Raw genomic sequence first — 27,702 nt, forward strand, 5'->3', positions numbered from 1 at the left:
GGTTGTAGCCAAATTCATTTTTATGCCCCCCTTCAAAGAAGGGAGGGCATATTGCTTTGCTGCTGTCTGTCGGTCCCTCCACCAACAGTTTCCGTTCATTTTCTTCACATAGGATGCTCATATTCAAATGAAATTTGGTATACAGGTTAACCATAACAATATCTAGGTCAAGTTTAATTTTGGGTACGTTTCAGCATTTTTTGACAGAGTTATGTGCCTTGGACTTTAAAAAATTTCAATCATTTGTAGTTTCTGTTCATTTTATTCGCAGATGTTTCAAAAGGAGGGGGGGGGGCATGTTTTACAAACATCCCTTGTTAAAATGTATTTGCTTACTTTCTATGTATTATGTCAGTTGTACATGTACATGTGTCAATGTACTATATAAAACAGTCAAGTCTTCAGGAAAAAAAATCCAAAACACAATACTGTATTTGTAACAAATTTTTTTTTAGTTATTTTTTTTTTTCACATTTGTCTGCAACAAAAAAACATAACAATTTATCATTTAAGTGAAGACCAGTGGAAGAATAACATGATGACAACTGGTTATCTTAGCTAACACACATAACAGTAAACAAGACCAACGCAATATACACTAGAGAGTCATGTACATCAAGACAACCTACAATACACAGCATGATTCACACACATAACAGTTAATGGTTGAATTTGCTGAAAAAACATAAAATAAGTCTGGTTGACTGGTTGCGAAAAAAAAGCATGCACAATATAGAGAAAACTGGTTCAATAAAGTATATGTACATGAATATGCCATTTATATTTGTTCATAAAATAGAAAAGGTACATTTAAAAGAAATTTTATAAATCATTTACAAGTAACTGTTATAAAAATTTGATTGACATGATAAAAATAATTTATGGAAATTGCACCTATAATTTTCAATAACAATAAAAATTTGCAAAAAGTAATGGAAAATGACATTAGGTGAGCTTCACATGTTTATCATGCACGTCAGCAGTAATGATGGGTGTAAAAGCTTTTTACGAATACACAGAAACTCTACAAATTTTTTTATCCTAATTCATTCCTATGTTTGGAGTGAACACAATAAATCATAATAAAAATACAAATCTAAAACAATAAAATAAAAGCAGTCCTAATTTTACATGAAATAAAAATAAATAACTTAACATCAAACAAAAAAAAAACTTGAGAGATTTTAAGTTAAAATGAGGTTCAGGGAATCTATCGGTGTGGGCTATCTACTCTGCCAATATCCTCCATAGGTCTTGTCTGAGGTTTATCTTTTTCATCGGTATCCTGGACATAGGCACCAGAAACATCATTCTGACCAGTGTCCATTAGACCGAGATCTTGAAAATCCCCATCTAAGGCTTGAACCTTGAGGACCTCCCCCATTCCTTTGGTTGTTCCCTGTCGGAAGAGCAGTCTGGACCCTGGTCTCACGAACTCTGGCTGCTTCAGGAAACGGAACAAGACACGTGCCTTTTCATTTGTCTTTATGGACTCCTAAAATAAAGAAATAAAACATTTTTTACCTTCATACTTTCTCTCGATTCCAAACTACTCATAAATACATTTTTTTCCTTTCAGAATCTGCCATTTGCAGAAAAATCAGATTTGAAGAGTTGTCATAAAGAAAACACTAACAGATATGTACATACCTTGTCTACAATGATATCCACCTTACAGATCTGGCAGACATTTCCCACATGCACTGTGGTTTCAAATCCTTTGCTGATTCGATGGCTGTGATAAAGCAGATAGATGTCAGCCTCGAAGATTCTGCAAACAAAGTTTGGGAAGGTAGACTTTGGGCTTACCAACACCATCCCCTGTAAAAGAAATTTATGCATATATATAATATATAGCTTTAGTTTTCACTGTTGCATAAAAGTTTTCACCTTTACATAAATTTAATCTTTAAGCTCAGATTTTTCATTTAATGCAGATAAGACAGAAAAGATGTCAGCATTTATTGCAAATGTATTATTGATTGTACAATATACAGAAAAGATGTCAGCATTTATTGCAAATGTATTATTGATTGTACAATATAATGCCAATACAATATAATAAACACATACATGCAAAGTTTTTATTCTTAAAATAATGTATAACTACATAAAAGCAATTGAAAACAGAAAATCCATACAGAGTAAATTAAGATTATACAATATACACTTGGACTAGTATATATGAGCCTTATCTTTTTAAGTACATACCCTCCTGAGAATGTCTCGGTGGTTTTCAGTCAGAGCGACGGTAGCTGCCTGGCCCGCCTGAATGAGGCGACACGGGACTCTGTTCCTGTGGACAGTTTTGACGGTCACTTCCCGGAAGTTGCCATCCTCCAATGGACCGAGGTGTAACTTGTCCCCCTCCTTTATGGACCCCCGACTGATGTGGCCTCCTAGAACACTGTCAACACCAGGAACAGTGAACTGTGTGTCAATCTACAATGCAAATTTTGTTTATTTTAAAAAAAATGGTCAATTAGAACAAAAAATGAAAAGGAAATAAGAAGCAGTTTTAAAGAAGACCGTTGAATTGATTAGTTTCTGACCTGGAATTCAGTATGGTCTTGGGATAATTTCTCTCTCTCTGTCACATTCTTCATGGAAGGAAGAACATTTAGGAACCGGGTTAATAGATCCATATTTTTTCCAGTGACACTTGATATCGTAAATATGGGGGTTATCCTGCAATATAACAGAAGCATTTAGTATGAAGTATCCTAAAAATAACCAGTAAAGATCAATAAGGGGAATTCATGAGTAAGGTTTACCTCTCAGAGTTGAAGTTAGCAGCTGCTGTCATTGCGTCATCCTCAGATTTGATTCGTAATGGCACTCGGTTACAGCCGGGGGACTTCAGTATTTTCTCCAGCTGCGAGACGGTTCTTTCAATCATGAACCTCCTACACATATCAATCTTGGTGATGACTACAAATACAGGGACGCCCAGCGCCAGGGCAAAACCAAGGTGCTCTCTTGTGGTGCCAGCTAAAAGTATAACCAAAATACTGTAAAATATCTGGAATATCCTGGTATTCTATGTGGGTATGATATGCATCACTGGAAAAAATTGTGATGCATTCATTCTAATGTTCATGTCGAAATAGCTGGAGTTGGGCTGATTTTTTTTTTTTTTATTGGTCGTTTGGGATTTAACTACAATTTTTATTGACCAACTGAAAATATTTACATTCATACTGGACTGATACTATTATAAAGACCTTTGAGCCATCATTTACAATACATGTATTTTAAGCCTGATATTATGCTTGATGTAGCAGGAAAAGTTTGTGTAATAGCAATCTCTTACCCATCCCTGTATTGGCAGACACCACAAGCATGGCAAAGTCTGGACAGTACCCTGTCAACCCAAATATGGTGGTTTTCAAGTATTTATGGTGGCCTGCTAAATCTATCAGAGTTATAAGTTTGGTGGAATGTTCACATATCTCCTCCACTGTTTTAGAGTCACTGTAGTTGACTATCTGGAAAGTAACATATAATTTGAAAGTAAAGATTTTAGATAAATTAATAAGAGTATTTTTCAAATTGTAGATTTCCTATGAAGAATATTGATATGTACCGGTAGTTCACTTTTGTTCTTTTAAAAAACTAAACTGTTTTTAAATTGGTGATAGTCACCCATATACTAAATGTCATGTGTTAAACACTGTTGAGAAGAATAACAACATTATAAAATTTTATCTAATATCTTCCCAGTCTTTAAATATAAACGTTTCATTCTGACAGGAATAAGCAACATTTCTTTTTATTCTTGACTGTTAAATCCTTAAAGGAGTATAGCGCACTTATAATGGAATATCGCATACAATATAGCACATTTTAAAAAATGAATTTTTATTGATTTTTTTCAAATGTTTCCATTATTTTACAGTTCGTACAAATCGTAAAGAAACTTGGTAAAAAATGTTAGAGTAGTGTCGATAAAAATCCGATAAAATAATCAGTTTTTGTATTGACCATAAGGGAATATGTGATGTGGGCATTGGCAAATAACAAAAACAAACATTAAACCAATGTTAGGAAATGGAAAACACTCGCAATACCAACAAAAATTGGATATATTGACACCATCTGTTCAAGACGCAGCGGCAATTCCTGAGGTAGAGATTGATCTCAAACTTCTCGACTAACTTACGTATGTGATAGTAAATGAATAATTATTACCACTTTAAAATTGTTTGCATGTGTTGTTATTGCATTTATTAAAAGGATGTGTATCAGATTATTATTTAAGAGTGGAAAATGCAGATTCATATGACCACACTTTGAATTTAATCGCAATATGTTAAATACCACTGTTTAATTAAGTATTACAAAAGCTTGACCTTAAATTTCAACGCGTCAGATAAATCTATTTATAGAAGCAGGTACTTTCCATTTAAAAATGAGAAAGGGCGAAGAAATGGGAAAGTACGCTATACCTCTTTCATGATTTATGCATGTACAGGGTTTCTTACCTCCCCTTGACTATCAAATCCTAGGATTTCATGACTTATACATGAAGTTCTTCCAGTCTGGATCTCATGTAGATGACGGAACAAATTCAGTCTGGCACGCCCCCTCCCATTATCCAGTCCCCCCTGGGTGAGGACTCCAAGCAATGTAGATTTACCAGCATCCACATTTCCTAGTACGGCCAGTTTGAGATCTATAAACTGCAAAAATTGGAACAGTCAGTTGTCAAATTTCATTCTTATAAGTAACACTAATAACCATTCACCTGCTTTTTTTCAAATTTAATATCTGTAACATTACCTGCTGAATGATTTTTTTTAATGATTAAAACTGTATTTCATTCATAACATATTGGAATAAGAAAAGAAAGGTTGTGTATGTAATGGCCTACCTCCTGATTTTCAGGGACCTTTCTAATAAGGATTTCTAATGCTTTTCTTTGGCACTCTGCTCCCTCGGCTTCCACTAAACGCTCTCTAAGTATAGTTGTTGTAGCTCCAAGTCTACAAACAAGTGAGTAAAATTAATTAAATTGTTTAGTCAAGAATAACATTAAAATTGTTTTCAATAAAGAGAAATAAATGAATCATTTTGCATTTAATTAGTTAAAGCAGAAAAGGTATAATTTTTTTCTGGATTACCAAGAGAAAAAGTGATTCCATTTTCATAAAAATAAACATGCATCATTTTCTATAAACTAACAAATGTGTTCAACTATTATAACCACAGATAACAATGAAAGACAACTGAGCCACAACTGATAGCCAATCAGAATTGCTTCTCCCCTGACCTGCTGGCCATTGTGTTGAGTGTGTTGAGGGAGGCGGTTAGTTCCTGGTCCGTCAACCCCACCAACAGGCCGTTGTCCTCCACCCCGATCTCGTAGATGGCCTCCCCTTCTCCCTCCTCCAGCCGCCATTTCATTTGAGTGACAAGGTGCTCCACTCGAGATTCCGATGGGTTTACTAGCTTCAGCTAATAGAAAATAAGTAACACTCTCAAATACACGTACTTTGCACCTACAAAATGTATATTGGTACATTGTATTAATTAAATATGAAATATTCATTTATCTGAGCGTTTTTTTGTCATGTTGGTCACATATTTTTTATTATTCAGTCATATCAATAATCCGAGCTATTTTGTTTATGATTTAGCATATATGTGGTTTTCATTTACTGGTAGTTTAATGTTCAATTATTAAAGCATCTGAACAAACAAGAAAATCAATGGTTAGAAATATTTTTTGACTGACTATGTCAATATACAGGTAAAGAGTAGATATGTCAAGGTAAACATAAATACAGACTGATTAAATGCTCATCCTGAAAAACAGTCTAATAAGTTAACAGATGCAGAATGTGGGTGGCATAGTATTGAATAGAGTTACTGCAAATACAAAGTACAGTATTTAGTGTATACATACCTTATACTCAATGTTTCCTTCTTCTATCTGAAAAAAGGAAATAAAAGATGAGTTTAACATTTTTGATAGAAATTCCTTTATGTATCATAAACAAAACAAACAAAGACATATATAAGTAGAGTTGTCAAGGAAGGACCAATGGATCAATACTTTCTCTCAAAAGCGGCCTCTACTGAAGAAATTCAATGTTGATAACTTGGAAATGATGTATAACCTTGACCTTTGTCAAAAACATTATTAATAATTGTTTCCTGATTAAGACAGATTGCATGGATACTAGCTATTATTCAGTATTCACTGTAGACTTACTCAGGGGAATAATGTTTAATAAACATCTTTTTTGGGGTATGTTATTCTGTCTCCAATTATACATACCATGTGACCATAACAGTCAAAGATAAATGAAGATTGATAAGGTTCAAGGTCATGCAACAATTATCATAATCTGTTCAATGTACGGTAGATATGGTCATTATGTCTGACTATATACTATCATCGAAATGATATATATGCTGCACAGTGCACAAAGTCCTAATTTGAATATATCCTCAACATTAATTTTTAATCCTGGAAATGAAACATCCCTACACAGTTCAGAGAAAAAAAACTTTTAAATATACCAGTACATGTATGTGTAGAAACTTCACTTGTTTATTCAAACAATAAAATGCTTTCTTTGGTGGTTCATTTGGGATATGAAGGTAGCGACATTGCAGGAAAAATACATAAATTTTTCCTGCAATGATCGCTACCTTCATAACCCGCATGAATCATCAAAGAAAGCATTTTATTGTTTATATTAACATCTTTCTTTAACTAATTAATAAACTGATTATGAAAAGTTAGTAAAATTCACTAAATTACTGTTAATGTACAAAAGTATGTTAGCTAAAAGAAACAGCTAAAACGTCATGATTATTCATTATTTCGTGCAGTCTGGGATTTTACTAAGGTCGCTGTAGGTTCAGACCAATCGTTAAACAGGGCGTGTCAATTTCAGTCCTGTCACTTTCAGCCGCTGTAGATTTCGACCAATTGATAAATAGGGCATGTAGATTTCAGTCTGGGCTGTTTCTATAGAGCTATGAATTAACTATAAGTTTCCGTAAGAAATAGAGGAAATTATGCTTGTTAGATGTAAATATAATAATTTTAATGAAAATTATCCAATGTCTGAATGTTATTTATTTGATAAATTTACTTATGAAGGACCAAATATTATTAATCCGAATCATTTATAACAGTAAACAATTGTATGACACTGGTCATCGTTATGCACATCTTTGATGTCCTGTTAGGATGGCTGTTTAAATGATCAATGGTCCTGTTTACAAAGCTAAGCCCCCAGAGTTTTTAAATGTTACCCATTTCTCTATGTACTGGGTGTTAACATTCTTTCCATTTCTCTATGATACAGTGATGAAATCTAGAGAAATTAAACTTATGACCTCCAGATTGTTTGAATTTTACAAATCATATCATAGCAATAAAAATAAAAGTTATCATTAAATTAAATATTTACTGATAAAAGAATTACTGTTTCAAATTCATGAAGATATCTTGGATATTTTTCCTTTCATCGATTTCAACTGCACGTCTTTTACAGGTTAGAGTATTTTTATTAAAAGTCAAAATTATTAGTCAAAATTGTATTCATAAATATCTTGGGACAGACTAAACTGAAGAAATAATCTTGTAATAATAATCTTGACAAGGGTCAGTCTAAAACTTCAAGCTCAGCCAAATTTCTACCGAGATAAAGTAATATATATATTAGGTCAAACTGAATTATCTAATGGAGCTTCAGATTTGCTGTTAGAAAAAATATGAAGCATATAAAAGTGATGAAAAATATTGAAATCATTCCATGAATTGCAGTGTTTTAAAATAAAGTGGTATGCATGAAGATAAATAAATAAAATGTATAATGATAAAAGATAAAATTATTGGACAATAATATTGGGCTGGACCATAATAATCACTAATCCTGCTCATAGTTACACGATCTAAAAGTGTTTTATATCCGTAATCTACGATAGCAGATAACAGCTGTGTGTATAACTATAGGCATAAGCGCAATAGATTTATTTTGAGGACAAGGTCAAATCCACAAATTCAAATAATTTTTTTTAGAAATACAAACCTATCATATATAATTTTTTTCAATATACATTCTTAAAACATTCTGTTATAAATCGTTAATCAGTCCATGCATATTGCTGAGAATTAACGCTGCGATCCATAAAACAAAAACAATAATATTTTGACGTCGGTTACCTCTGGTGGAAGGGCCGCGGGCAATCCAATCGCCACGTCTCCGTGGTCGGTAGCATTTAATTCATCCATTTTCTATCGTTCTTTATCGTATATGATGCCGTAGCTTTGGTGTTAAGAACATTTCAAACTTCCTAAATGCACAGTGTGGTCTAAATTTAGATAACATTGTATCAGCTGTTGCTACTTTTGGCGGCCATATTGCATCATCTAACTACAAATCCCCGGATGATAATAATAATCAACAGAGAATATAAAATTGAAAACCAATATCGTTTTCCCCGGATTTTTATTGCAGAGAGCTGATGAAATGTTTGCAATATTTGTGAAATGGGGTCGATTGAGAGCTTATTAAATATCTATGGATATGGAAAATTACATTATCAAGTGTTTTTTTAAACTATAGTATAAGAATAGAATTCAATAAATGTAGCAGTACATGTATTTATTTTCTGTAAATTGTGTTTTGTTTAAGGAATGAATTCTATATATATTTGTTTTATACGATATGGGACAGTTTACGCTTTATAAACCTCGAAGCGGTTTATAAAAAAGCGTAAACTGTTTCAAACCATTTTATATCGTATAAAACAAATAAATATTGAATTCATTGCTAAAAATTTAATTTTTTTACTCATCATTGTAGATAAAAACGGTCATTTGACCTTTAAAATGACGTAAAATTGTACAAAATTCAAACGTAACGTCAGGCGTATTGATATGTTTTTGACGTTAGTCTTACTATGACGTAGGCAACATTCTTTATACGATATAAAATAATTTTTTAGCCAATCAGAAAGCGCGTTACAACCAAAATTAAATTATTTCATATTGCACATTAAAAAAATTGATTAACAAATTAACTTTTCAATCAAATCCCAAATAACAGTTAAAATGATTCATTAACCATTCAATTTATCTTTATTTCCTCGAAAGACATTTGTCTCTCATTTTAAAAAGGAAAAAAAGTAAAAACTTGTTTTTTATCAATATTTTTATTTAGTATAATAAAAACCAAGCAAAAGAAAATGTATAATAAATGTAATCAGTCATATGTCAAACTTGATTATGCCTGCAAATCACACAATGATATATACCTAGTACTCATAAAAAAATTATATCTTTTTTATCAAAGACCAGAAGAGGCTATTCTGTTCAAAGATGAATTGTCTGCCCTTTGTCACTCCTCCAACTATGCCAAGTACAGAGTACTTTTAGACAGAGTCATCATTATGGACAAAGCCAGCTTAATTCATCCCAGAACAAAACAGACACCCCTGAACAATCTTTCCACATGTTCTCTCTTCATTCAATAATGATATCATGTACAATGCATATACCTGTGGTATTGATAAACTTAAATTATACATGTATTAATTACTGGTAATTGATTTTCATGACAAAATCAAGACATTAATAAAAATGATAAATAAACAATACATCTAATTGGGATTCCCAGAATAATTTTTTTTAAATTAAAATATGAGATACAATCCTATATGAAACTTTTAAAGGCCACAAAAATAATACCCAAATTATACAAGTACCCTTAAAAAAAATAAAACTTCAAAAGAAAATATGCCTAGGAAATCACAAGTTAGAAAAGAAAGCTGCAAAACAGGTGTATAAAGAGTCTCTAATCTTAAAATTATGTTTATGGAATAAATAACTATTTACAAAAAAAGGAAGCAGAAAACGCAACATATACACAATAAAGATATTGTCAAAACAAAGAAATATACTGTATTCATTGGCATGTCATAAACTATGGATTTCATTTTTTGGCCATGATGTATATCATAAAGAATTATACAGATCAATGTCATGTAATAATGTGATGTCATATGAATAGAAAACCCTGTCCATATCAGAACCGTACATAGTAATTATATATTATCCCATTTCATATTTATATTTTTATATCAAAGAAAAATAAGTTGATGCCAGATCATTGCATAGACACCAATAATAAACAGAAAATGCATTATAATGCATTACACATGTATTGATTGTAAATATAATCAATAGAATATTGCAACAAAATAAAAATACATTTGCATTCAAAAAAAGAAAAGAATTAATGGTCCCATTAAAATACAAATAATGAGATGTAATTCATCCATTATCCAGAGGATGTCTGCAGATAATCCGCGGAGCGTTTAATTCCTTCCTTCAGAAACGCATGGTAATGATAGGTATGAGGGTCTTCAAATCTACAACAACAAAAATCGCACAAGATTGATCAGTAAATTGTTCTATCTTTTACACATTTCTAAAAAAAGCATCGGGCATGAAAGGAGCTGATTTCTGAATGGCATGCTGCAGAAATTTCATGTAATGGTACTCTTGAGGGCCATCGAACCTGTTAAGAAAAAAAATAAAAACTCAGAATTAGATGAAAAAAAAATGTTGAATTTTTGTTATAAGGATTCTTTTTTTTTTTTATCACCAAAGCCATATACCGGTACTGGTAACTTTTTTTTTAAATGATAGAAAACCCAAAACCATAAGCCACCCATTGACGTGTGCTAAATATTTGTGCAATCTTTGGAAAATAAGTTCAAAAAGTTGCAAGAAAACACTCTTAATTATTTGATACATATTTGATTGAAAGACACAATATCTATTTTCATCGAGAAATAAACACAACATTAAACAAGATTAACAGAGACAGAAGTTGGTTAAGGGAAATCCAGTAAATAGCACCCAGTAATACATTTTTTAATATAAAGAAAAGTGTGAATCCAAGTTGGTTGATCAAAAGAAAAGGCACAAAAAATTTAATCTTTCAAACTTAATTACAGCTTTGGGAGTGATAGAGTTTTGTGTCAGAACAGACAAGTTATATCAATTAAAATGAAACTAATTTTAAAATCTGTAACCTGGTATATTTCTTTGGTTAGATAAAACTAAATAAGTTGCTTTGATTAAATAGAAACATGTTTGGTGTTCAAACAGATAATTTCACAAACCACAACAGTGATGGTGGAAGTAAACAGAAAAGAATTGTGAGAGTAAAATGTAGGGAAATCCGAGCTACACGTAGTCACACAAGAAGTTAGATCACCACTACAAGGTCTATACATACCCATCCGCCTTAAATTTCTCCAGATCTTGTTTTAACCTGGGGCACATCATGTCCCCTTGTGGGCCTGCTAATCTACTAGAGGCAGTTATTCTCTTGGGCTTAGGATTGACTTTTTCCATGAACTCCCTGTAAAAATTGCATTCTTTTTTATGCTCCATTATCTAGACTCCCCCAAATAATTAATCATTGGTACTTCTGGGTACCACTTTGTATGCAATTTATCATTCACCATCCTCATCTTATATTCTCCATATAAGTATCTCGATCAATAAAAATATAGTATTTGAATGTATTCCCTCAAATTAACATTTTAATTTTCACATAAACAGACTTAAAAATTTTCTTTCTTTTTTTTTGCCTTATCGTTTTAATTACGTGATCTTTTCCATTTCCCCACCCCTACCCTAAACATTAAAAGGACAGCTGAAATTAAGTTCATTCCACATTTATAATGACAAAGTTTAAGGGTTCATGCATTGCATTTGGAACAGCTGAAATCCCATTACTTATAAAGTAAACAAAGGAGAGATAAACCCATGCATATTCCAAGAAAGTGAACAAAGTCCCAAAATACATGCAGTCTAACTCAATGGTTAGGGAGGCAAACACACAAATAAACCATATTTTCATAAACACAGATAGAATTTCTTAAAATTTTCATGGTTACAGGTTTATAATTGTAAAGTTTCGTCGACCACACCAAAGTGACTGCAGAATTTCCTGTTGTTTGGGAAAAAAAGTTAGTTATTTTGTTTGAAATGAACAAATACTGCACAGAACTCACACTTCATTTTGTTTCCCATAACAAAAATAAGTTTTATCCTTTTTTTCTTTCTTTTTTTAAATATTTGAAAAAAATTCTTCAAATTACATACCAATTTTTTTTATCTTTCTTGAATTTGTTTTAGCTCTTTTTTGATCTACTGATCATATATTAAGTAAATAGATATTTTTAAAATTCGAAAAATAAAGGCTGATAATGATCAGCAACGGTGAAGAATCTGTACAGTATTTCACACAACTTTTAAAAACAAGGTATGAGTTAGTATGTCTTATCTAAATTGCTATATATCAGCTCCTTTCAACAACATAGTATGAATATTATTTAAAACAAACAATTTTAGTAAAAGTATAATATGAAAATTTCTGCCTTTCAGCTTGGAAAAAAGAAAGTAAAAGTTTATACATTTTCTCTACTCAAGCTGAATGGTGATGGCAGTAAGGTAGAAAATGTATTGAAGCACATGTATCATAGTTATACATTTGACCTTCATGGACTTGCTTTTCAAATGCATGAAAACTATAATAAATGTATTACTGCAAACTACAATTCTGATGATAGAGAGATAGATTGATTCGAGTCACTTGTGGGTTAATGACAATTTGGTGAATGATGATTGAAACTTGCATAGATAAAATTTATTAAAATGGAAATGAAAAAGATTGCCAAGCTGGAATGATAACCAAAATATCTTGAATTCAAATGAAAATATTTTTTTTTTAAAACAAAACCTGGTATTTTTACAACTCTTCATTTTTACTATATTTTAAATTTATTTCACCCGTTTATAATGACTGCCTACTTGCTGTGGCTTAACTTCCCCCTTGCTTTGGTTTACCAGAAGGTGCCTGTCGATAACCATAGCTAACAAAAAAAGAATTTCCCTTACTGTGGTTTACCAAAAGGTCCCCGCCATAAACCCTAGTTAATTATTCTAATGACTCCCCCCTTGCGATGACTTACCCAAAGGTACCCACTGTAAACCTGAACTAATACTTTAATGACCTTCCCCCTGCAGTGGCTTACCCAAAGGTCCCCGCCAGGGAGCTGAAGAGGGAGGGCTCATCGTCGCCATCTGCTCCTTCATCCATGAACTCGTTGGCGTTGACCTTGTGGAGGATGGTGCCATTAGGTAGAGCCACCATCATCATCACCGGGAACTTATAGTTCTCCAGGAAGTGGCTAGCCACCTTGCTGTACTCGGGCTGATGAGAATCTTTTTCAAGTTCCTGAAAAGATGGTTTATATTTTTAGGAACAACAAAATAGTCACGCCACATTGGCAAGTACAATCTGATGAAAGCTCATTCTTCAACTGTTACTACAAGAGATGTGTCTTTGTCCAACTTCTGCATAAGAGCAAAAGAAAACTGGAAATTTTTTGTTTGTTAGAATTTAAACTCTTGATGATAGAAAATCATTAAATAACATTCAAAGAGTACAGAATTTAAATCATATATAATCAATCACATTAATTTGCTAATTGAAGCTAAATTCTATAATTCTATGGACACAAAGTCACTTAATAACCTCTTCATAACATATACAGCTTCACTAAACAAAATGAAACTGTCATCAATTGAGCACTCACCTTCAAATCAGCCACGAGTGACCAGCTGCTGACAAAGCTCTCGTTGAGGAGAGCCAGTACGGGCGTACTCTCGAGGGCTGTTTCCCTCAGAGTACGCCCTGAACCTCAGCAACTCTGATCGTCCAGCGCACCCCAAAGTAAGATGTGGTGCACCAGGCGGTTCTCTTTCTTGGCGACTTCAAATGCGTCCGTGAAGTTGTAATACACTATCTGCAGTAGTAAGTAGGAAGAGTAAAAAATAGCACTTAACGTCCTAATTGGGGGATTTTTTAAATATTATTTTTCCCATGTTTATGCATATCTTGTGTTTGCAATAAGCAATGAACATTTCTTGCATTTTATCATTTACTTTAAGTTTTATAAAGGTGCAATCAAATAGCATTCTACATGTTGTAGCTCTTTCTAACAAAGAACATTATTAAACTGGCATATACATGTTAAAAGATTATTAATAATATGAAAACCTACAAAACATAAATCAGACCACATAGTCAAAAATAGTGGATTGATGTACATGTATCTTACCTTTTTAAATGGATAGAAGGCTATTTCTAGAGTCCTCTCCGCATCATACATGGATATCTCCTTCTTCCACTTCATGTTCTGGACATTCTTTGCCATGTTCTTATCCTCTGGAAGCTCTTTCTCTTGGAGGTCTTTGGGGACTTTTTTGGATGGACTGGTGATTTGGATCTCCATCTGAGGGATAAACCCAATGTCGACCTCCATATTTTCATCAGTCTCTGGACCATTCAGCCATTCCATATCTAAAGCACACAACTCTCAAGTTAGAAAAATACTGGCACATGAATATGTACTGGTCAAGAATGGATTTCAAACTTTTTAGATGTATTTGTAGGATAAATGATTATTAAATATTTAAAACAATAAAACGTCAATTTCATGCTGTCTACAAGCTGGTTGGAATTTTGAATATCTTTTCCTTAACTTTGACAAAATGTTAAGAGCACTTATTTTTCCACATGATATAAATGTATAGTATTAGCTTCACTAGAACTCAATGTTCTAAATATTGAGTTTACTTGTGTGAAAATTTTCGAAATTGCTATAATAAACATACCAATATTGAGACGTTTGTCGGTGGGAACATACATATGGAAGTACTGAATATGGGAGCCACCTCGTGAGATTATCAGATTGCCCTTGAATTGAGCTGGTGTGAACCAAAATGGGTAATATGGCGGATCATTCAGTTGAAATTCTGCATGAATCCTACAACAGTTTGAGAAAAACATATGTTAGCAATTATGGTTTTTTTCAATCAAGTAAAATGATCAAATATGAGAACACAAAATTTTTTTTCAAAGATAAATAAATTGTTAACCAGGAAAAAATATTTTATATTTGAGGTATTATTCCTGCTATCTGCTATCCCCTGACCCTACCCTCCCCTCAAAACTATTGATTTCCTTTTAAAATTATATATTAAAATTGTATACACAGTAAGGCAGTTACCTGAAGACTATGTCAACATATTTGTCATTGAATGCTCTTATAGTGGCCTTGGCCCCTTGAGGAGCAAACCTGGTCCTGAGGAAGGGGCGAGGATGAAACATGGTCAACAATCGATGGATGAGGACCACTCTATCCTCCACCTTAGGAGGATTATAGCGGTTGCTGGATTTCATTTGCACGTCAAACATAGCAAAAATTCCCTCGTCCATCTTGTAGATGTCATATACTTCGCCTACTTTCTCAAGGAGCTGTTTGTCTTCTGGGAAGAAGGCCTGTTTAAAATGTTTGGCCCCATAGTTGTTCCACTCTTGAGTGAGAGACGTCCATTTTTTCAGACCAATCAAGGAGTCCATAGAGTCGGACAGGAACTAAGGAGCATGAAAAATACATATCGTTCATGTCACTTCAATCTCATTATTTAATAGTGAAATTATTTTCAAACATGTTAAGCATAAATAACCCTCATACTAGTCACATATAAAATGTATATACCGTATTTTCATGAAATTATTTACAGTTCATCAAAATGACAGTTTGAAATCATGAACTTTGACCTTTTGTAGTTGTAAAATGGGTCCGGCAAAATCATCTGTATTTTATATGAAAATAAATTTAAACTATAGCATAGTTAACAAAACGGTGTGTTACGTTGGCACAATTCCTAAAAAAAAAACACAAATGCAAACCTTATCTTATTCTACCGGTATTTTTAAATATTACACAAAATGATTCATATGGGTTTTTCCGTCTATTGCTAGGAGTTTGTGTTTAAAAAGCCCAAGAATTCATATTAGAAAAAATGCAAATAAACCTAAGAAACAACTTGCAATGCGAAATTACATTTTGTTGATTTTGAAATATATTAGTAAAATCACAATGAAATCAATGCCCACCAGTACTTCAGTACTTTGATTAAAAAAATACTGTTACATGTTATGTAAAATTCATACAGCAAGATGTTGCATCAAAAGGACTGAACAAACAAACCATAAAAGTGAAACATGAGCAGGGTGAAAGTAAAAAAGCTGAAATTGACACCAACAGATCCTGTTGGCCACAAATCTAAATATATACCAATAAAACGCAACAGCTGTTGCATGGAAACTCAAACAACGGATTGACAAAAAAACAAATCATGTTTAAATCACAGCATAGTGTCATGACAAATGCTCTTTCCATTTAAACGGACTAACTGTATTATCAGTACTTTATATAAATAATGTAGCTTTATACCGATTCGTTGAAGTCTTTTGTCATGGTCTCTAGGAGGAGAGGTTTGAAGCTAGCTCTAGCAGTTAGAACTTCGTCGTCTTCATCAATAAGTTGGGTATACTGAACATTTGCTGTTATCTAAAAGTCAAAGAATACATGGCATTGCATAAAACTGGTTTAAACTGCACATATACACAATATTAGATGGACAACTGCAAATTATTAGATGTTTATTTGTTATTAAATGAAGACTGGTGCATAAAACATATAAAGCAGTATACAATAACATATATAATGAACATAAACAGATTAAACCAAATGGCAGATTTTAAAGGGTAGCTATTAAATTCATAACTGTCATATAATGATGTCAGTTTTACATTACCGGGTATATTTTTTATAGCCTTAATTCAATCTAAAATTTTAAACGGAATTGACAAGGAATGATTAAATTTGAATACCATATACATCGGTATATATGTATATTAACATAGTAATTTGTTAATCCCGTTATTTCTCAGTTAAAATTATTGCAATGAGACATGTGTCCTTACATTAACCCCGTCTCCTATCAGCCTGTAGTACATTGCTTCATACTCCTCCAGGGACAGCTTTCCGTCCATGTCTCGGTCATACTGGCGGAAAAAGTCCACCCCTGCATCCCCGATGACATTCTTCAATCCGGACTCAGAATCCCATGGGATGATGCCATAGTAGTACTTCCATACCCTGTCTCCAATAAACCCACCCAGGATAACAAAGCCAATGGCCATAATCACCAGAACTGGGTAACAAATCCATTTGGGTATGGCAAATATTACCCTATTGGCTGGAATATAAATAACGTCAGGTTGCGGGTAGGGCATTTGTTGTGGCATGGGTTGCTGTTGCTGCTGTGCCGGGGCTTGTGTTTGTTCAGCATTTGCAACTTCCTGGCCATTTTCCTCTGTAGTTGTTTTATTGTCCTTTTTCTGTTTCTGTCGACCTTGTTTTCTGTTCCTAAGTTCTGTATCCCCCTCACCCCCTGGGTCAGGGCCGGAGGGCTTCGACAAATCCTCCTTTTTCGGCATTTCTACTCCCCAAGGCTAACGTGTCGTCCTCTCCATGGCTGTTGTCACGTATGCAGAGATAAAACTTCCTGGGACTGCGAAATAACCTCCTCGTTGCTTGCCTAAACAAGTTGACTCGGAACTCCTCGAGCATGAAATTTGTTTTCATTCATATATATGCAACCTTAGAAAATGGATTGAAACATCAAAACAAAAGAATATTTATTCCAATAACAATTTTATTAAAATTATATGGGATAAAAATGTATTCTTTTTATTTTTGGCAAATTGTGAAAACGAAAGTATGCGTCATCAGCAATTTCCCTTCGTAACCCACCGCGTGATGCTACTTTCGAAATAGTCGTTGACATGAGCATTCGAGCATTATGGATTGTTCCAATAGTTCGTCAAAGTACTGCTGATATCTTGCAAGATAACATAATTTTTACAAGGTATTGTGTCTTATTACTGCAACAATTGCCTTTAATTATCAAACCAATGTTTACCATGAAAGGGGGCGTATTCCTCAATAAGTATATATATTATCTTCATAAATATTTACCTGGAGACTGTCTAGGCTCTTATGTAGCATAAATGATAACAGTCTTATTTACTCTTGATAAGATATTTTTATATCTCAAAACAGTAAATGACAGCTATATAGAAAACCATATGCTGAGAATTTATATAGCTCTGTGCAATACATATAATCTCAACTGAGCTGAAATATCTGTTGAATCATTAGATTTCGCGGTGAATTAATTTTTGTCGAATTCGTGGGTACCTCTCATCAACGAATTAACATCCTCAGCAAATTAATAAAGTAGGGTTAAAGTCATATTTTCTTTTGCTGACTGTATTGGCAGAGAATACACGAAATGACGTCCCCCCGAACATGTACAATTTAAGCAATCCACGAAAATTAGCACCTACGAATTTTAATGGTTCCACAGTATGCATTATACAGTACTCCTTTGCAATGAACCAGATGCAGACTGTGTTGAAATATAAGCAGAGTCCCCAAAATATCATGATCAATGTGTGTTAATTTTTAAGTTCTAGATGTGACAATAACTTATAAAATGTATATAACTTAACTCAACCATGGCAACAGATTAATGTATCATAATAAATTAAAGACAATTTAATGGATGTAACAGGTATTTTCCACTTATCGAAAAGAAAGTCAAATCAGCAAATGGGGAGGCGTATATATCCTTGCCAAGTCCAACTGAATTTTCCAGTGCACTTCTTTTTGAGCTAGGATTCAAGGATGAAGAAAAGGTCTCTCTCTCTCTCTCTCTCTCTCTCTCTCTCTCTCTCTCTCTCTCTCTCTCTCTCTCTCTCTCTCTCTCTCTCTCATTCATTCATTCTGTCCAACACATTCTCACAGTTGAAGATTATTTTGATTGTCATGATATTAAATCAAATTTCATTGAAGTTTATACAATCACGAGACACTTGTCAGAAGGTGGAGAGGAAGCCGGTGTTTGAGGTGACCACGCCCGCGGGAACAGTATGGCCGGTTGTGGTGGTGGAGCAGGTATAACATCCTCTATTGCTGGCTTCAAAAAGATCAATCATAAGGAAACAACCATTTTTTTCATGAGCATATACACATTTCCTCATTGCTCACACAACAAACCTTCACACAATTTTATATGTTTGTACATTTATTACATACATGTATGTAGTAGGAAAGGAGGATTGAGCATTTAAATACAATGAAAATATATGACTGGACTGGAGATCGAACCCAGGACACCTGCAACTCTAGTCAGGAGCTCTACCACTGAGCTACCAAAGCTGATATCCATGTTCCATATAGCCCCAACTACTACACTCACATGCGCGGATCTAGAGGGGGGTCGGGGGGGTCCCGACCCCCCCTGGAAAATGAAAATTTATTAAATTTACATAGTAAAATTATCGCGAAAATATGCCTCGGACCCCCCCTGGCAAACACAATTATCCTTCGGACCCCCCCTGGAAAAAATTTCTGGATCCGCGCATGACTCATATATTAAAGATACATTTCTGGTTCTCATATTCATGCTGAGGAATGCCAGCAGGAGACAAATTTCATAGTTTGGACATGAATTTCTTGTTCATGAATTTATTTTCCTCTTATTTCCCTGTATCATTAGAGGGGCCTGCTATTTTGCTGTCTACCCTTGGTCCCTGATAACCTGACCACAAGTCGACCAGATCTCATACAGATGTAAGTGTTCACACAGGGTTTTAGTCAATTTGATAAAACTTTGTGAGAGAAGATCTTTTGTATGCCATTATTTCTTTGCTTTAAATTGTGTCTTTTGTTCTGTGTGCAGCAATATTTTTTAAGAAATAGCTTCTTTAAAAACAGCATTCTTAGTGATGTTTCATTCATCTATGAATAGTTACCGGTAAGTTGTATTTTCTTCAGACCTGGTGTTTCTCTTGGATTTTCCCTGCTCTGTGGATTGACAGACTTTCTGAGGCAATCCCCACCTTCTGAGGTAGCTCATACCATATGCAAGATAATATTGAAGAAAACATAGTAACAATACTAGATAGGTGGGTTTTTTTTTTTAAAACCAATTGCATAGAAGTAATTGAATTAAAATTACTAGGTCGCACAAAGGAGTGGAGACTTGCATCTATACCTGAACACAGCAGCTCCATTCGGAAGAATATCTGATGTCAATTGTGATACTGTGATGGCTAAAATGTCTAACAAACCTAGCTACCTCCCCAGAGCTCAGAAAGTGAGAAACAAATCAGTATGAAATGATGTTGTTATAACTAAACATTATTACGTATGCAAAAAATGAGGGGTTTTGGAAGTGGATTTTAATGCTAAAATTATTTTAATACTTACAGCAACCTTCTTGGAAACCTGTTCTCCACAAAGGAAAGAATATTCTGTATCTAGCCCTTACAGAAAACATCAGAGCTATCCAGGTACGCTCCTTGTGCTTCAGTAAAGCTTTGTATCTTTAGAACAGTTAAGGATCTAATGTTGATAAACTTGACATTCCTTGACAATTGAATGTTACCTTTGAACCTCGGTTCATGTTCACAATTTATTATTAATTTTTTTAAAATAATCGTCTAATGATAATGTTATTTTCTGTCTGAATTCAATAAAATTGTTATCTGAATAAGAAGCAGACTTTATGGGCTTCATTCATGCAGTTGTAATTAAAGAATCATGACCATTTTATTCAATGCAATCTAAAAATTTACATGCAGCATTCTTGAATCATGTTATCCTGTATATTATCTACACATTATTTTGTCATTGACAGTTTAACAAGGAAAACACAGCGGACACCTTTGACCTGTATGGGTCAGTATCATGTAAGTCGGACCTAGAGGTGGCGCTCTCAGACGTAACAATCAACCTGTCCTATAACTCTCCTGAGTCCGCCATTCCTATGGACAATCTTCTGATCCACCCCTGTGTTCAAAGCGCTGACTGCTCCATGCTTCAAAGAGGTAAGCCTACTCACTTTGCTGTCAAATTCTATTTATACCTACCCATCAAATAAATCCACTTTGAGAAGAGACTTCTTTGACAAAACAATTATGTTCATGTGAATGGTATGACCTAAAAATAGAACATTTTGGGCCTTTAAACATGAATTGATAAACAAGTGACTTTTGGAATCAAATATTTCATTCATGATGCAGGGGAGACCAAAGCAGCACCCCGAAGGATTCGATTCACCCCACCCACAGAAATGTTCACCCTCTGCCATTACACTGCATCAGGGCTAAAGGGACCTCCCATCAAGGCTGTGTATGATATGAAGGTAACCCTACTGCAACATCAGCATCTCTACTTCTCGTCAATGAAGACATAACTCACCTTATGTTTTAATCCTTTACTGTAAACTGAGTATTATCCATGTTATTTTCTTGTCACTGTTTGGTTTAGATCTGATCCACAACAATTAGTTTCTGCAAACAGGTGGTCATTTTATATATTTCATACAGAGATAAACAGTCCATGTCCACAAACAATAGATATCTGTGAACAAAGTTCCTGGCAAAGCAAACCTTCCCAATATTTATTGCATCCGTATAATACTTGGGTTACAGTACATGTATTGTCTTTTGATTTATGAATTTTCATTCATCCTTTACCATGTTTTATGCAGTTTAGGATTCTTTGATCTAGAATTGCAAGAGCAGTTATCTCCATTTATAATATTATTGATACTTTTTAAATGCACTTAGATGACTGATAATCGTGCCTCTCTGACGATTCAGCTGACACTGAGTGACAAGGTCAAGAATGCGTTTGAGTACTGTGAGATGCAGATACCATTCCACAACAGGTCAATGATGAAAAATGATTTTATACTTGAAAAAGTAAGGTGTGATGTATGGAACATTGATTAACCAAAAAACAAGATGTTTAGATTGAATGTACACATTTGTAGATATTGTATTATTATACTTTCTCTGGTTTAAATCAAATCTTTAATTTATTCTTGAATTTTAGGTTATTGGGAACTTTTCAATGATGCAGGTGACTTTTGATTGCATAACAGGATGGGAGAAATACCAGTAATGACTAGTGGTCTGGTCCATTAGTATTTCTCCCACCCTGATACAATCATCAGTTATGTGCATGTATGGGACAATGTTGGAACTTTTCTCTTCTTTTTTTAGGGGTATAATTTCTTCCCAGGATTCTTCTGTCAGTCAGGGCAACACCTTAATCTCCCCTGATAAAAAAATTCTTGTTTGGAACATAGGTACATGTTTTTTGAATTCATATAAGACATACCGGTACATTATTGCCAAAATATATTAACAGTAAAACCTCTTATTTAGAATTCATATAAACTGACTTGTTAAAATCATGTATGTATGTCTGTGACATACATTAGAATTTATGTGTACATGTACATATACATGTATATGAAATACATCTTTTTCATAGAATAATCAATACTATATACCAAATTAAAGCACTTTCAATTTCAAATGTCTTTTTAAGGGCAAATTGTTTTTTTCTAGGTCAGAAGTTCCCTAAATCCTTGAATGCAAACTTGGAAGCTACTGTTGTGTTCACAGATGCCAAATCTCCAAGCTCCTTTGATGACCCATTTTGTACGGACCAGAATGCTTATGCACAGGTAAAAACATGTATACTTTACCTGTCAATTTTCCATGAAATAATCTACCTGAACCATTTTTCAATTTTTAATCATTATATTCTATGTTGACAGCTGTTTTTCAAGATCCCTGACTTCACTCACTCTGGATGTTGTATAGACTCCAAGTCCATTCAGGTTTCGCCGAGCACAAAATTCAAACTCAACACAGGTACGAAAATAACACTTTATTGCCTAATTTGATCAAATTTCAAACTCTGCTAAAATCTGGTTTTAAATGCTGCATATTGTTCACAATTTCTGAAATTCTGATTTTGATATTTACACTAAGAAGTAAAACTTATAAATAATAACAGTTATCTTTTTGTTTATTGCATTTATACTATAAAAATGCGTCATTTACATAAAGATTACTGATTAAGGAGACCATATTCTTACAATTTAAGAATGTGTCTAGATCACCCTTTTGATCACGTCACATTAATTGTAAATAATATGTAGTGATGAAGACTCATATTCTCAAAAGATATCTCCATTCTCTAATTTTGGTAATTCTGTAGTACATGAATATCTGTCGGCTGAGTACAAGGTATGGAACTGTAATGGTGATGTGTTAAGCAGCAGTGTTCCCAAGGCTCTCCTGAAGCAGATGGCAGACATGTAATACTTTGGTTATAGCTGTATTAGAACAAGGCAACTCACCACTGGGCTATTATATCCTTATCAAAGACTGTTTTACTCATACTATTCATTTTTTATTTGTACAACACATTGTATTTTATATTATGTTTAGTCAATAAATATATTAATAAAATGTTGATTTGTAGCTTATTCTTTGACATATACACATTTCATCACACTTCTAGGCACAAAGTGTGATAGATTTTCTCTTAGTTTTATTTTTGTTTACTCTTAAAAAAAGTATTTACTTCTTCTCTAAACTATTGCACAGACAAATAATATCAAATATTCAGCATCCTCATTCTATGTCACTATTTACTGGTGGGGTCTTGACTGGTCCTCATTTTATTGAACATAGATGGTAGGGACCCAGTTTATTTACTAGTCTGATCACTGTTGCCATGGTCACTTCTACACGTAGTTATGCTGGATAGGAATAATCAGCTATCATTACAAATCGTTGTTTCGTTGGATGGATGTAGATTGTTGTGGGGTCTGGCACAATGACCTGCTTAAGTTCCGGTGGACAATTGCTGCAAGCGGCCACAACAAGGATGAGGAAGGCTATAAGGGTGGCAACAAAGGCCACGATACAGACAAACAGACACCAGGAGACGTCCCAGTCACTCAGGGTGATGTTCACCGAGTAGACAGACACACCTATGATGATGCTCAGGGCTGGAAAATGAACAAATAAGAAATACATATTAGATAATCTTCAAAGTTCTGTCATTTATTAAAGGGATTTAATCAGTGTGCATGATTTGAAATATTCTCTTTTAAGAAGTGGACAGGCATAACCTACATCCACTTTAAAGTGGATGTAGGGTATGCTTGCCACTTTTCCAAAAAATAATAGATATGAACTTTTTTTTATTTTCTGTAACAAATTTTTAAAACTAATGCACATTCATCGGATGCTTTGCATAAAAAGGAAATTCAAGCACCTTAAGTCAAAAAATCAATAGTTTGAAATCGTAGTTACTTTATCTGTGTTGATAAATCTCATTACTGTGGACTGTACGGTTATTATTATGATCAAAATAACGAAAAATGATGTTATTAACAGAGAATTACTAGTACTATAACTGTAAAGATGATGAACACTGACCTGATATCAGAGAGGACACACACATACTGGTCATCATGAATCTGTAGTACAGTCCCAGGGACACATACATGTACACTGGTATAATCACCAGGGGCAGTGCCATAAATATCACCCCCAGACTCTCAAAGGCCCGGACCACCTTCAACCAGTCTGAAAAAAAAAAACAAACTTGATGTTTTTTAAACAAGAACATTGTCGACTTGCTTAATGGTTTTCTTTTACATATATTTTTAGGTTGTTTTTTTTGGGGGGGGGGGGTGTAATGTGTAGTACTTTTGAACTTCCCGTTTAAAGTTCTATAACTCTTACAATTTCACATTACGTTCTAGATGATACGCCCATAAAAACTCCATTAAAGCCATAATGCCATTATCATCTGCATGCAGCCACCTAAACTTGTTTACAGTTTGTGCATTGTTGCGATGTTTTATGAACCGTGTAATGTTTCAACATTTCACAAAGGAGCACTTTGAATTATGAGTTGTACTTGTTAATTTTACCAAACTTAAGATGTCTTTTTTTGCGTAAACCATGCCCGAAAAACCAATAATTATAAACGATTTTAGTCTTGGAATGTGCATCTCTCACCTAGGTAAATTGGCATAGTGTAAGGAAAATACTAGTGTGCGTGATCACACACAAGCTGTATATCCCCAGTCCGGTGATTTATAGTAATAACCTAACCTCGGTCTTTAAATTTGAAGTGAAAAAGAAGAAATTATTCTTCAATTTTTTTGCCGAATACATGCATTACGGTAAGTTTAATGCAAGACATGTAGGAAGCGATTTTAATTGACTCTCGAGGTTTTAAATTTGCCTAAGACCTGGTCTCAGAAAAAACCAAAATTTTAGATAAACTTTAAAATAAGTTCAAAATTGAACAACACTTTTGCTCAGAGCTAGGCTGCCTGAATATTATACAAGGACCCAAAACTAGTTTTAAAGGCTTATTGTTCCCGTAAATCAAGAATCAGAATAAAGTATTAAAGTTTACTTGTTCTGGGGCCTTAACTTTGCTTTTTAATGTCAATTTCCAATTTTCCGCCACTATTCCTATTGGATTGAGCAATGCCATCTTGATAGCGGTATTTATTGTTCTTCAAAAGGAATCAGCGACTCATTCAAAAGTCACTATAAAGTCCAACAGTCTGACGGTCATCTTTTCTGTTGCTATGAGAGAGGTATGTGGCCGTTAAGAGGGCTTTTATGTATTAAAACATGGTGACTATCACTCGGTTGAGTCATTATCAACATGCGAAATCAGCGGTAACAAGTGTTTGACAGCTCAATAAACATAGATAGAAAATCAGATTCTGGTGTTGTTCAATAAATAACATTTTATATATACAATTTTTATCCAGGCAATGTTTTCTTCACATCAGATTTTTGTTCTTTGTTTTTTTTTTTTTAGGGGGGGGGGGGGTAAGAATTTTTATTAATTTGTTTTTTAATGCATGAAGTTAATGTTTACATTCACTATTATACAACCGGTAACTTTTCATATATTTGAATTATCATTTTGTGTAAGCATAGATGCGTTTGTGTTTGTATGCATGTGTGTGTTGTTGGAAGGGGGGGGGGGGGTTGTCGAGAGGGTAGGTGGTGAAACCGTCTTCATAATGCTATCGTGAAAAATTCTGACTGAAGGTGGGTGTGACTATTCTTCATTATTCAACTAAAAAATTACCTTACTATATACTCTTACAGGTTTCCAAATCAAATCGCAAATGAAGTGGACTTCTCTTATACTAATCAATTCATTCAGTTTATGATGTGGGGGAAAAACCACTCTAATCTCAAATTTATACATGTATACATGTTATTAGTTGCGTCAACCCCCCCCCCCCCCCCCCCCAAAAAAAAATGTGAAAATACATGATGGCAATCAGTTGCACAAGTGAATTATGGAAAATGATATATGTAAAAATACATACACTTGTATATCATTATTATAGCTCTACGTGGGTACTTGTACAAAATTACGTATTGTGATGCAGGTTACATAATAAATAAATGCCCCATGCAGACATATTTTGAGAACCTCAAATTCTACATGTATATTCTTTGTGGCCATCTTTCTGTATTGTTCCAAGTTCAAACATTTTTTTTAAACCACTGCGTTCAATGTACAGGTTTTTAAAAAATCCAATTTTGTTCGCTCCACAACAAATTCAAAACTATAGAATACGCGTCATGAACAAGTCTACCTTTGAAATATCAATGAAAGTCGTAAGGATCTTCACCTCTTCAACCATATACATATAAAAAAGAAACATCAATGCGCTCAGCAAGACCCTGAAAGTTAAAATCTCCGGCAGGAAATTTCGTTAACCTTATAGGATAACAAGCCAGAGCGATTCTGTCAAACTGAATGATGAGCGAAAAGACAACGCCACATGCGAAATCGATTCTCCTGATCAAATGAAAAAATAGGAAAATCAGGATAATTATCTAATCTGTTAATTATCAATTATAAATTACTAACCTGAAGTGAAGTACTCCACGTGGTCCTCTCTGTAACAGTCGAGGTGGTATCCACTTTTACAGCGGGCCACCCGCCATAGGCCCACATCATAGGTACCGTCAAAGGCCCAGTAAGGCGCGGCAAAGCCCAGAATCTGGAATATGGCTCCAATAAGAAGAGCGATGCATGCCATCATGGGCATACCGGCCGATCCGAAAAGTCTTCCCATGTTTTTCAAATTCTCTTAATTAATGAAGTCACACCTTTCTGTCCACAAACGAATAATACTACACCTCGACAAGTGAAGTAATAAACGGGAAATCTTGATTGATTTGGTCGATATGGGAATAAGGTCCCGCGCCGTTGGCAATATGTGATGGAAAAGCTGTTGTGAGGGGTTTGGAATGCTCAGGTGAGACAGGTAATATTTTAGTTCTAAATCACGTGACTATAGACCTGAATTTCAAGTTTTTCTGTGGTTCCAACAGTGATGATTGGTTTTTATATATTGCAACATCACTAACTCACAGACAAATTATTTTTGATCAGAAATTTATGTGCTTCTACGTCAACATGCTTAATCTAAATGCAGTTTGCTTTGCAAATTACTACACCGTAGCGCTTTATATATATTTTTTTACATTTTATAATTAGCATAAAACATTTCCGTTGTCAGAAAATAAAATATGCATGCACGCAAAGTAATGTGTTTGTTTATTTTACAGTTAAAAGAACCGGTTCATAGAGACGATGACAGAGTTTATGAATGAAAGTCCTCCCACAACTACTTTGGAATAGATACAAGACAAATATTTAAAATGATAAAAAGGAGAGCGCAATATTCAATGAGATGGGCGGATTTACATCAACTTTATGACTGAATACTTCGGGGAGAAAACTTTTCATTTTGCCCCATCCCTATGTAGGCACATATCTCCACGCCCGATCGTTACCTTA

General features: G+C 34.0%; 4 protein-coding genes across 6 annotated transcripts; 1 reads left to right on the plus strand and 3 right to left on the minus strand.

Annotated features, from left to right (window-relative positions):
* Positions 1 to 429: 429 nt before the first annotated feature.
* LOC105341818 (GTP-binding protein 2) lies at positions 430 to 8,410 on the minus strand. The gene is made up of 11 exons (XM_034467974.2): positions 8,186 to 8,410; positions 5,909 to 5,935; positions 5,273 to 5,457; positions 4,874 to 4,985; positions 4,485 to 4,682; positions 3,314 to 3,488; positions 2,775 to 2,991; positions 2,553 to 2,688; positions 2,212 to 2,442; positions 1,651 to 1,821; positions 430 to 1,495 (listed from the first exon to the last, which is right to left on the minus strand). The coding sequence occupies exons 1-11, from the start codon at positions 8,252 to 8,254 to the stop codon at positions 1,211 to 1,213; spliced, it is 1,806 nt and encodes a 601-aa protein (XP_034323865.2). The 5' UTR covers positions 8,255 to 8,410; the 3' UTR covers positions 430 to 1,210.
* Positions 8,411 to 9,158: 748 nt separating this feature from the next.
* On the minus strand, positions 9,159 to 17,520 carry LOC105341769 (selenoprotein N-like). Of its 3 annotated transcripts, none has more exons than XM_066087631.1 (9): positions 16,884 to 17,520; positions 16,351 to 16,467; positions 15,118 to 15,485; positions 14,723 to 14,874; positions 14,167 to 14,408; positions 13,642 to 13,851; positions 13,078 to 13,280; positions 11,271 to 11,396; positions 9,159 to 10,395 (listed from the first exon to the last, which is right to left on the minus strand). In XM_066087631.1, exons 1-9 carry the CDS (start codon positions 17,397 to 17,399, stop codon positions 10,305 to 10,307), a joined length of 2,025 nt encoding a protein of 674 aa, XP_065943703.1. In that variant the 5' UTR covers positions 17,400 to 17,520; the 3' UTR covers positions 9,159 to 10,304. The 3 variants fall into 3 exon arrangements, with proteins under 3 accessions (XP_065943703.1, XP_011446774.4, XP_019928306.3); XM_011448472.4 differs by having other exon boundaries at positions 9,159 to 10,544; XM_020072747.3 differs by lacking the exon at positions 11,271 to 11,396.
* Positions 17,521 to 17,674: 154 nt separating this feature from the next.
* LOC105341770 (AP-5 complex subunit mu-1) lies at positions 17,675 to 23,307 on the plus strand. The gene is made up of 14 exons (XM_011448474.4): positions 17,675 to 17,830; positions 18,539 to 18,662; positions 18,820 to 18,921; positions 19,526 to 19,599; positions 19,804 to 19,876; positions 19,991 to 20,125; positions 20,241 to 20,321; positions 20,669 to 20,858; positions 21,054 to 21,175; positions 21,603 to 21,703; positions 22,041 to 22,126; positions 22,392 to 22,510; positions 22,604 to 22,700; positions 23,050 to 23,307. The coding sequence occupies exons 1-14, from the start codon at positions 17,748 to 17,750 to the stop codon at positions 23,151 to 23,153; spliced, it is 1,491 nt and encodes a 496-aa protein (XP_011446776.3). The 5' UTR covers positions 17,675 to 17,747; the 3' UTR covers positions 23,154 to 23,307.
* LOC105341771 (uncharacterized) lies at positions 23,289 to 27,246 on the minus strand. The gene is made up of 3 exons (XM_011448475.4): positions 26,767 to 27,246; positions 24,282 to 24,431; positions 23,289 to 23,848 (listed from the first exon to the last, which is right to left on the minus strand). Exons 1-3 carry the CDS (start codon positions 26,972 to 26,974, stop codon positions 23,592 to 23,594), a joined length of 615 nt encoding a protein of 204 aa, XP_011446777.2. The 5' UTR covers positions 26,975 to 27,246; the 3' UTR covers positions 23,289 to 23,591.
* Positions 27,247 to 27,702: the final 456 nt, after the last annotated feature.

Source organism: Magallana gigas, chromosome 6, assembly GCF_963853765.1.
Source record: "Magallana gigas chromosome 6, xbMagGiga1.1, whole genome shotgun sequence".
Taxonomy (NCBI): Eukaryota; Metazoa; Mollusca; class Bivalvia; order Ostreida; family Ostreidae; genus Magallana; species Magallana gigas.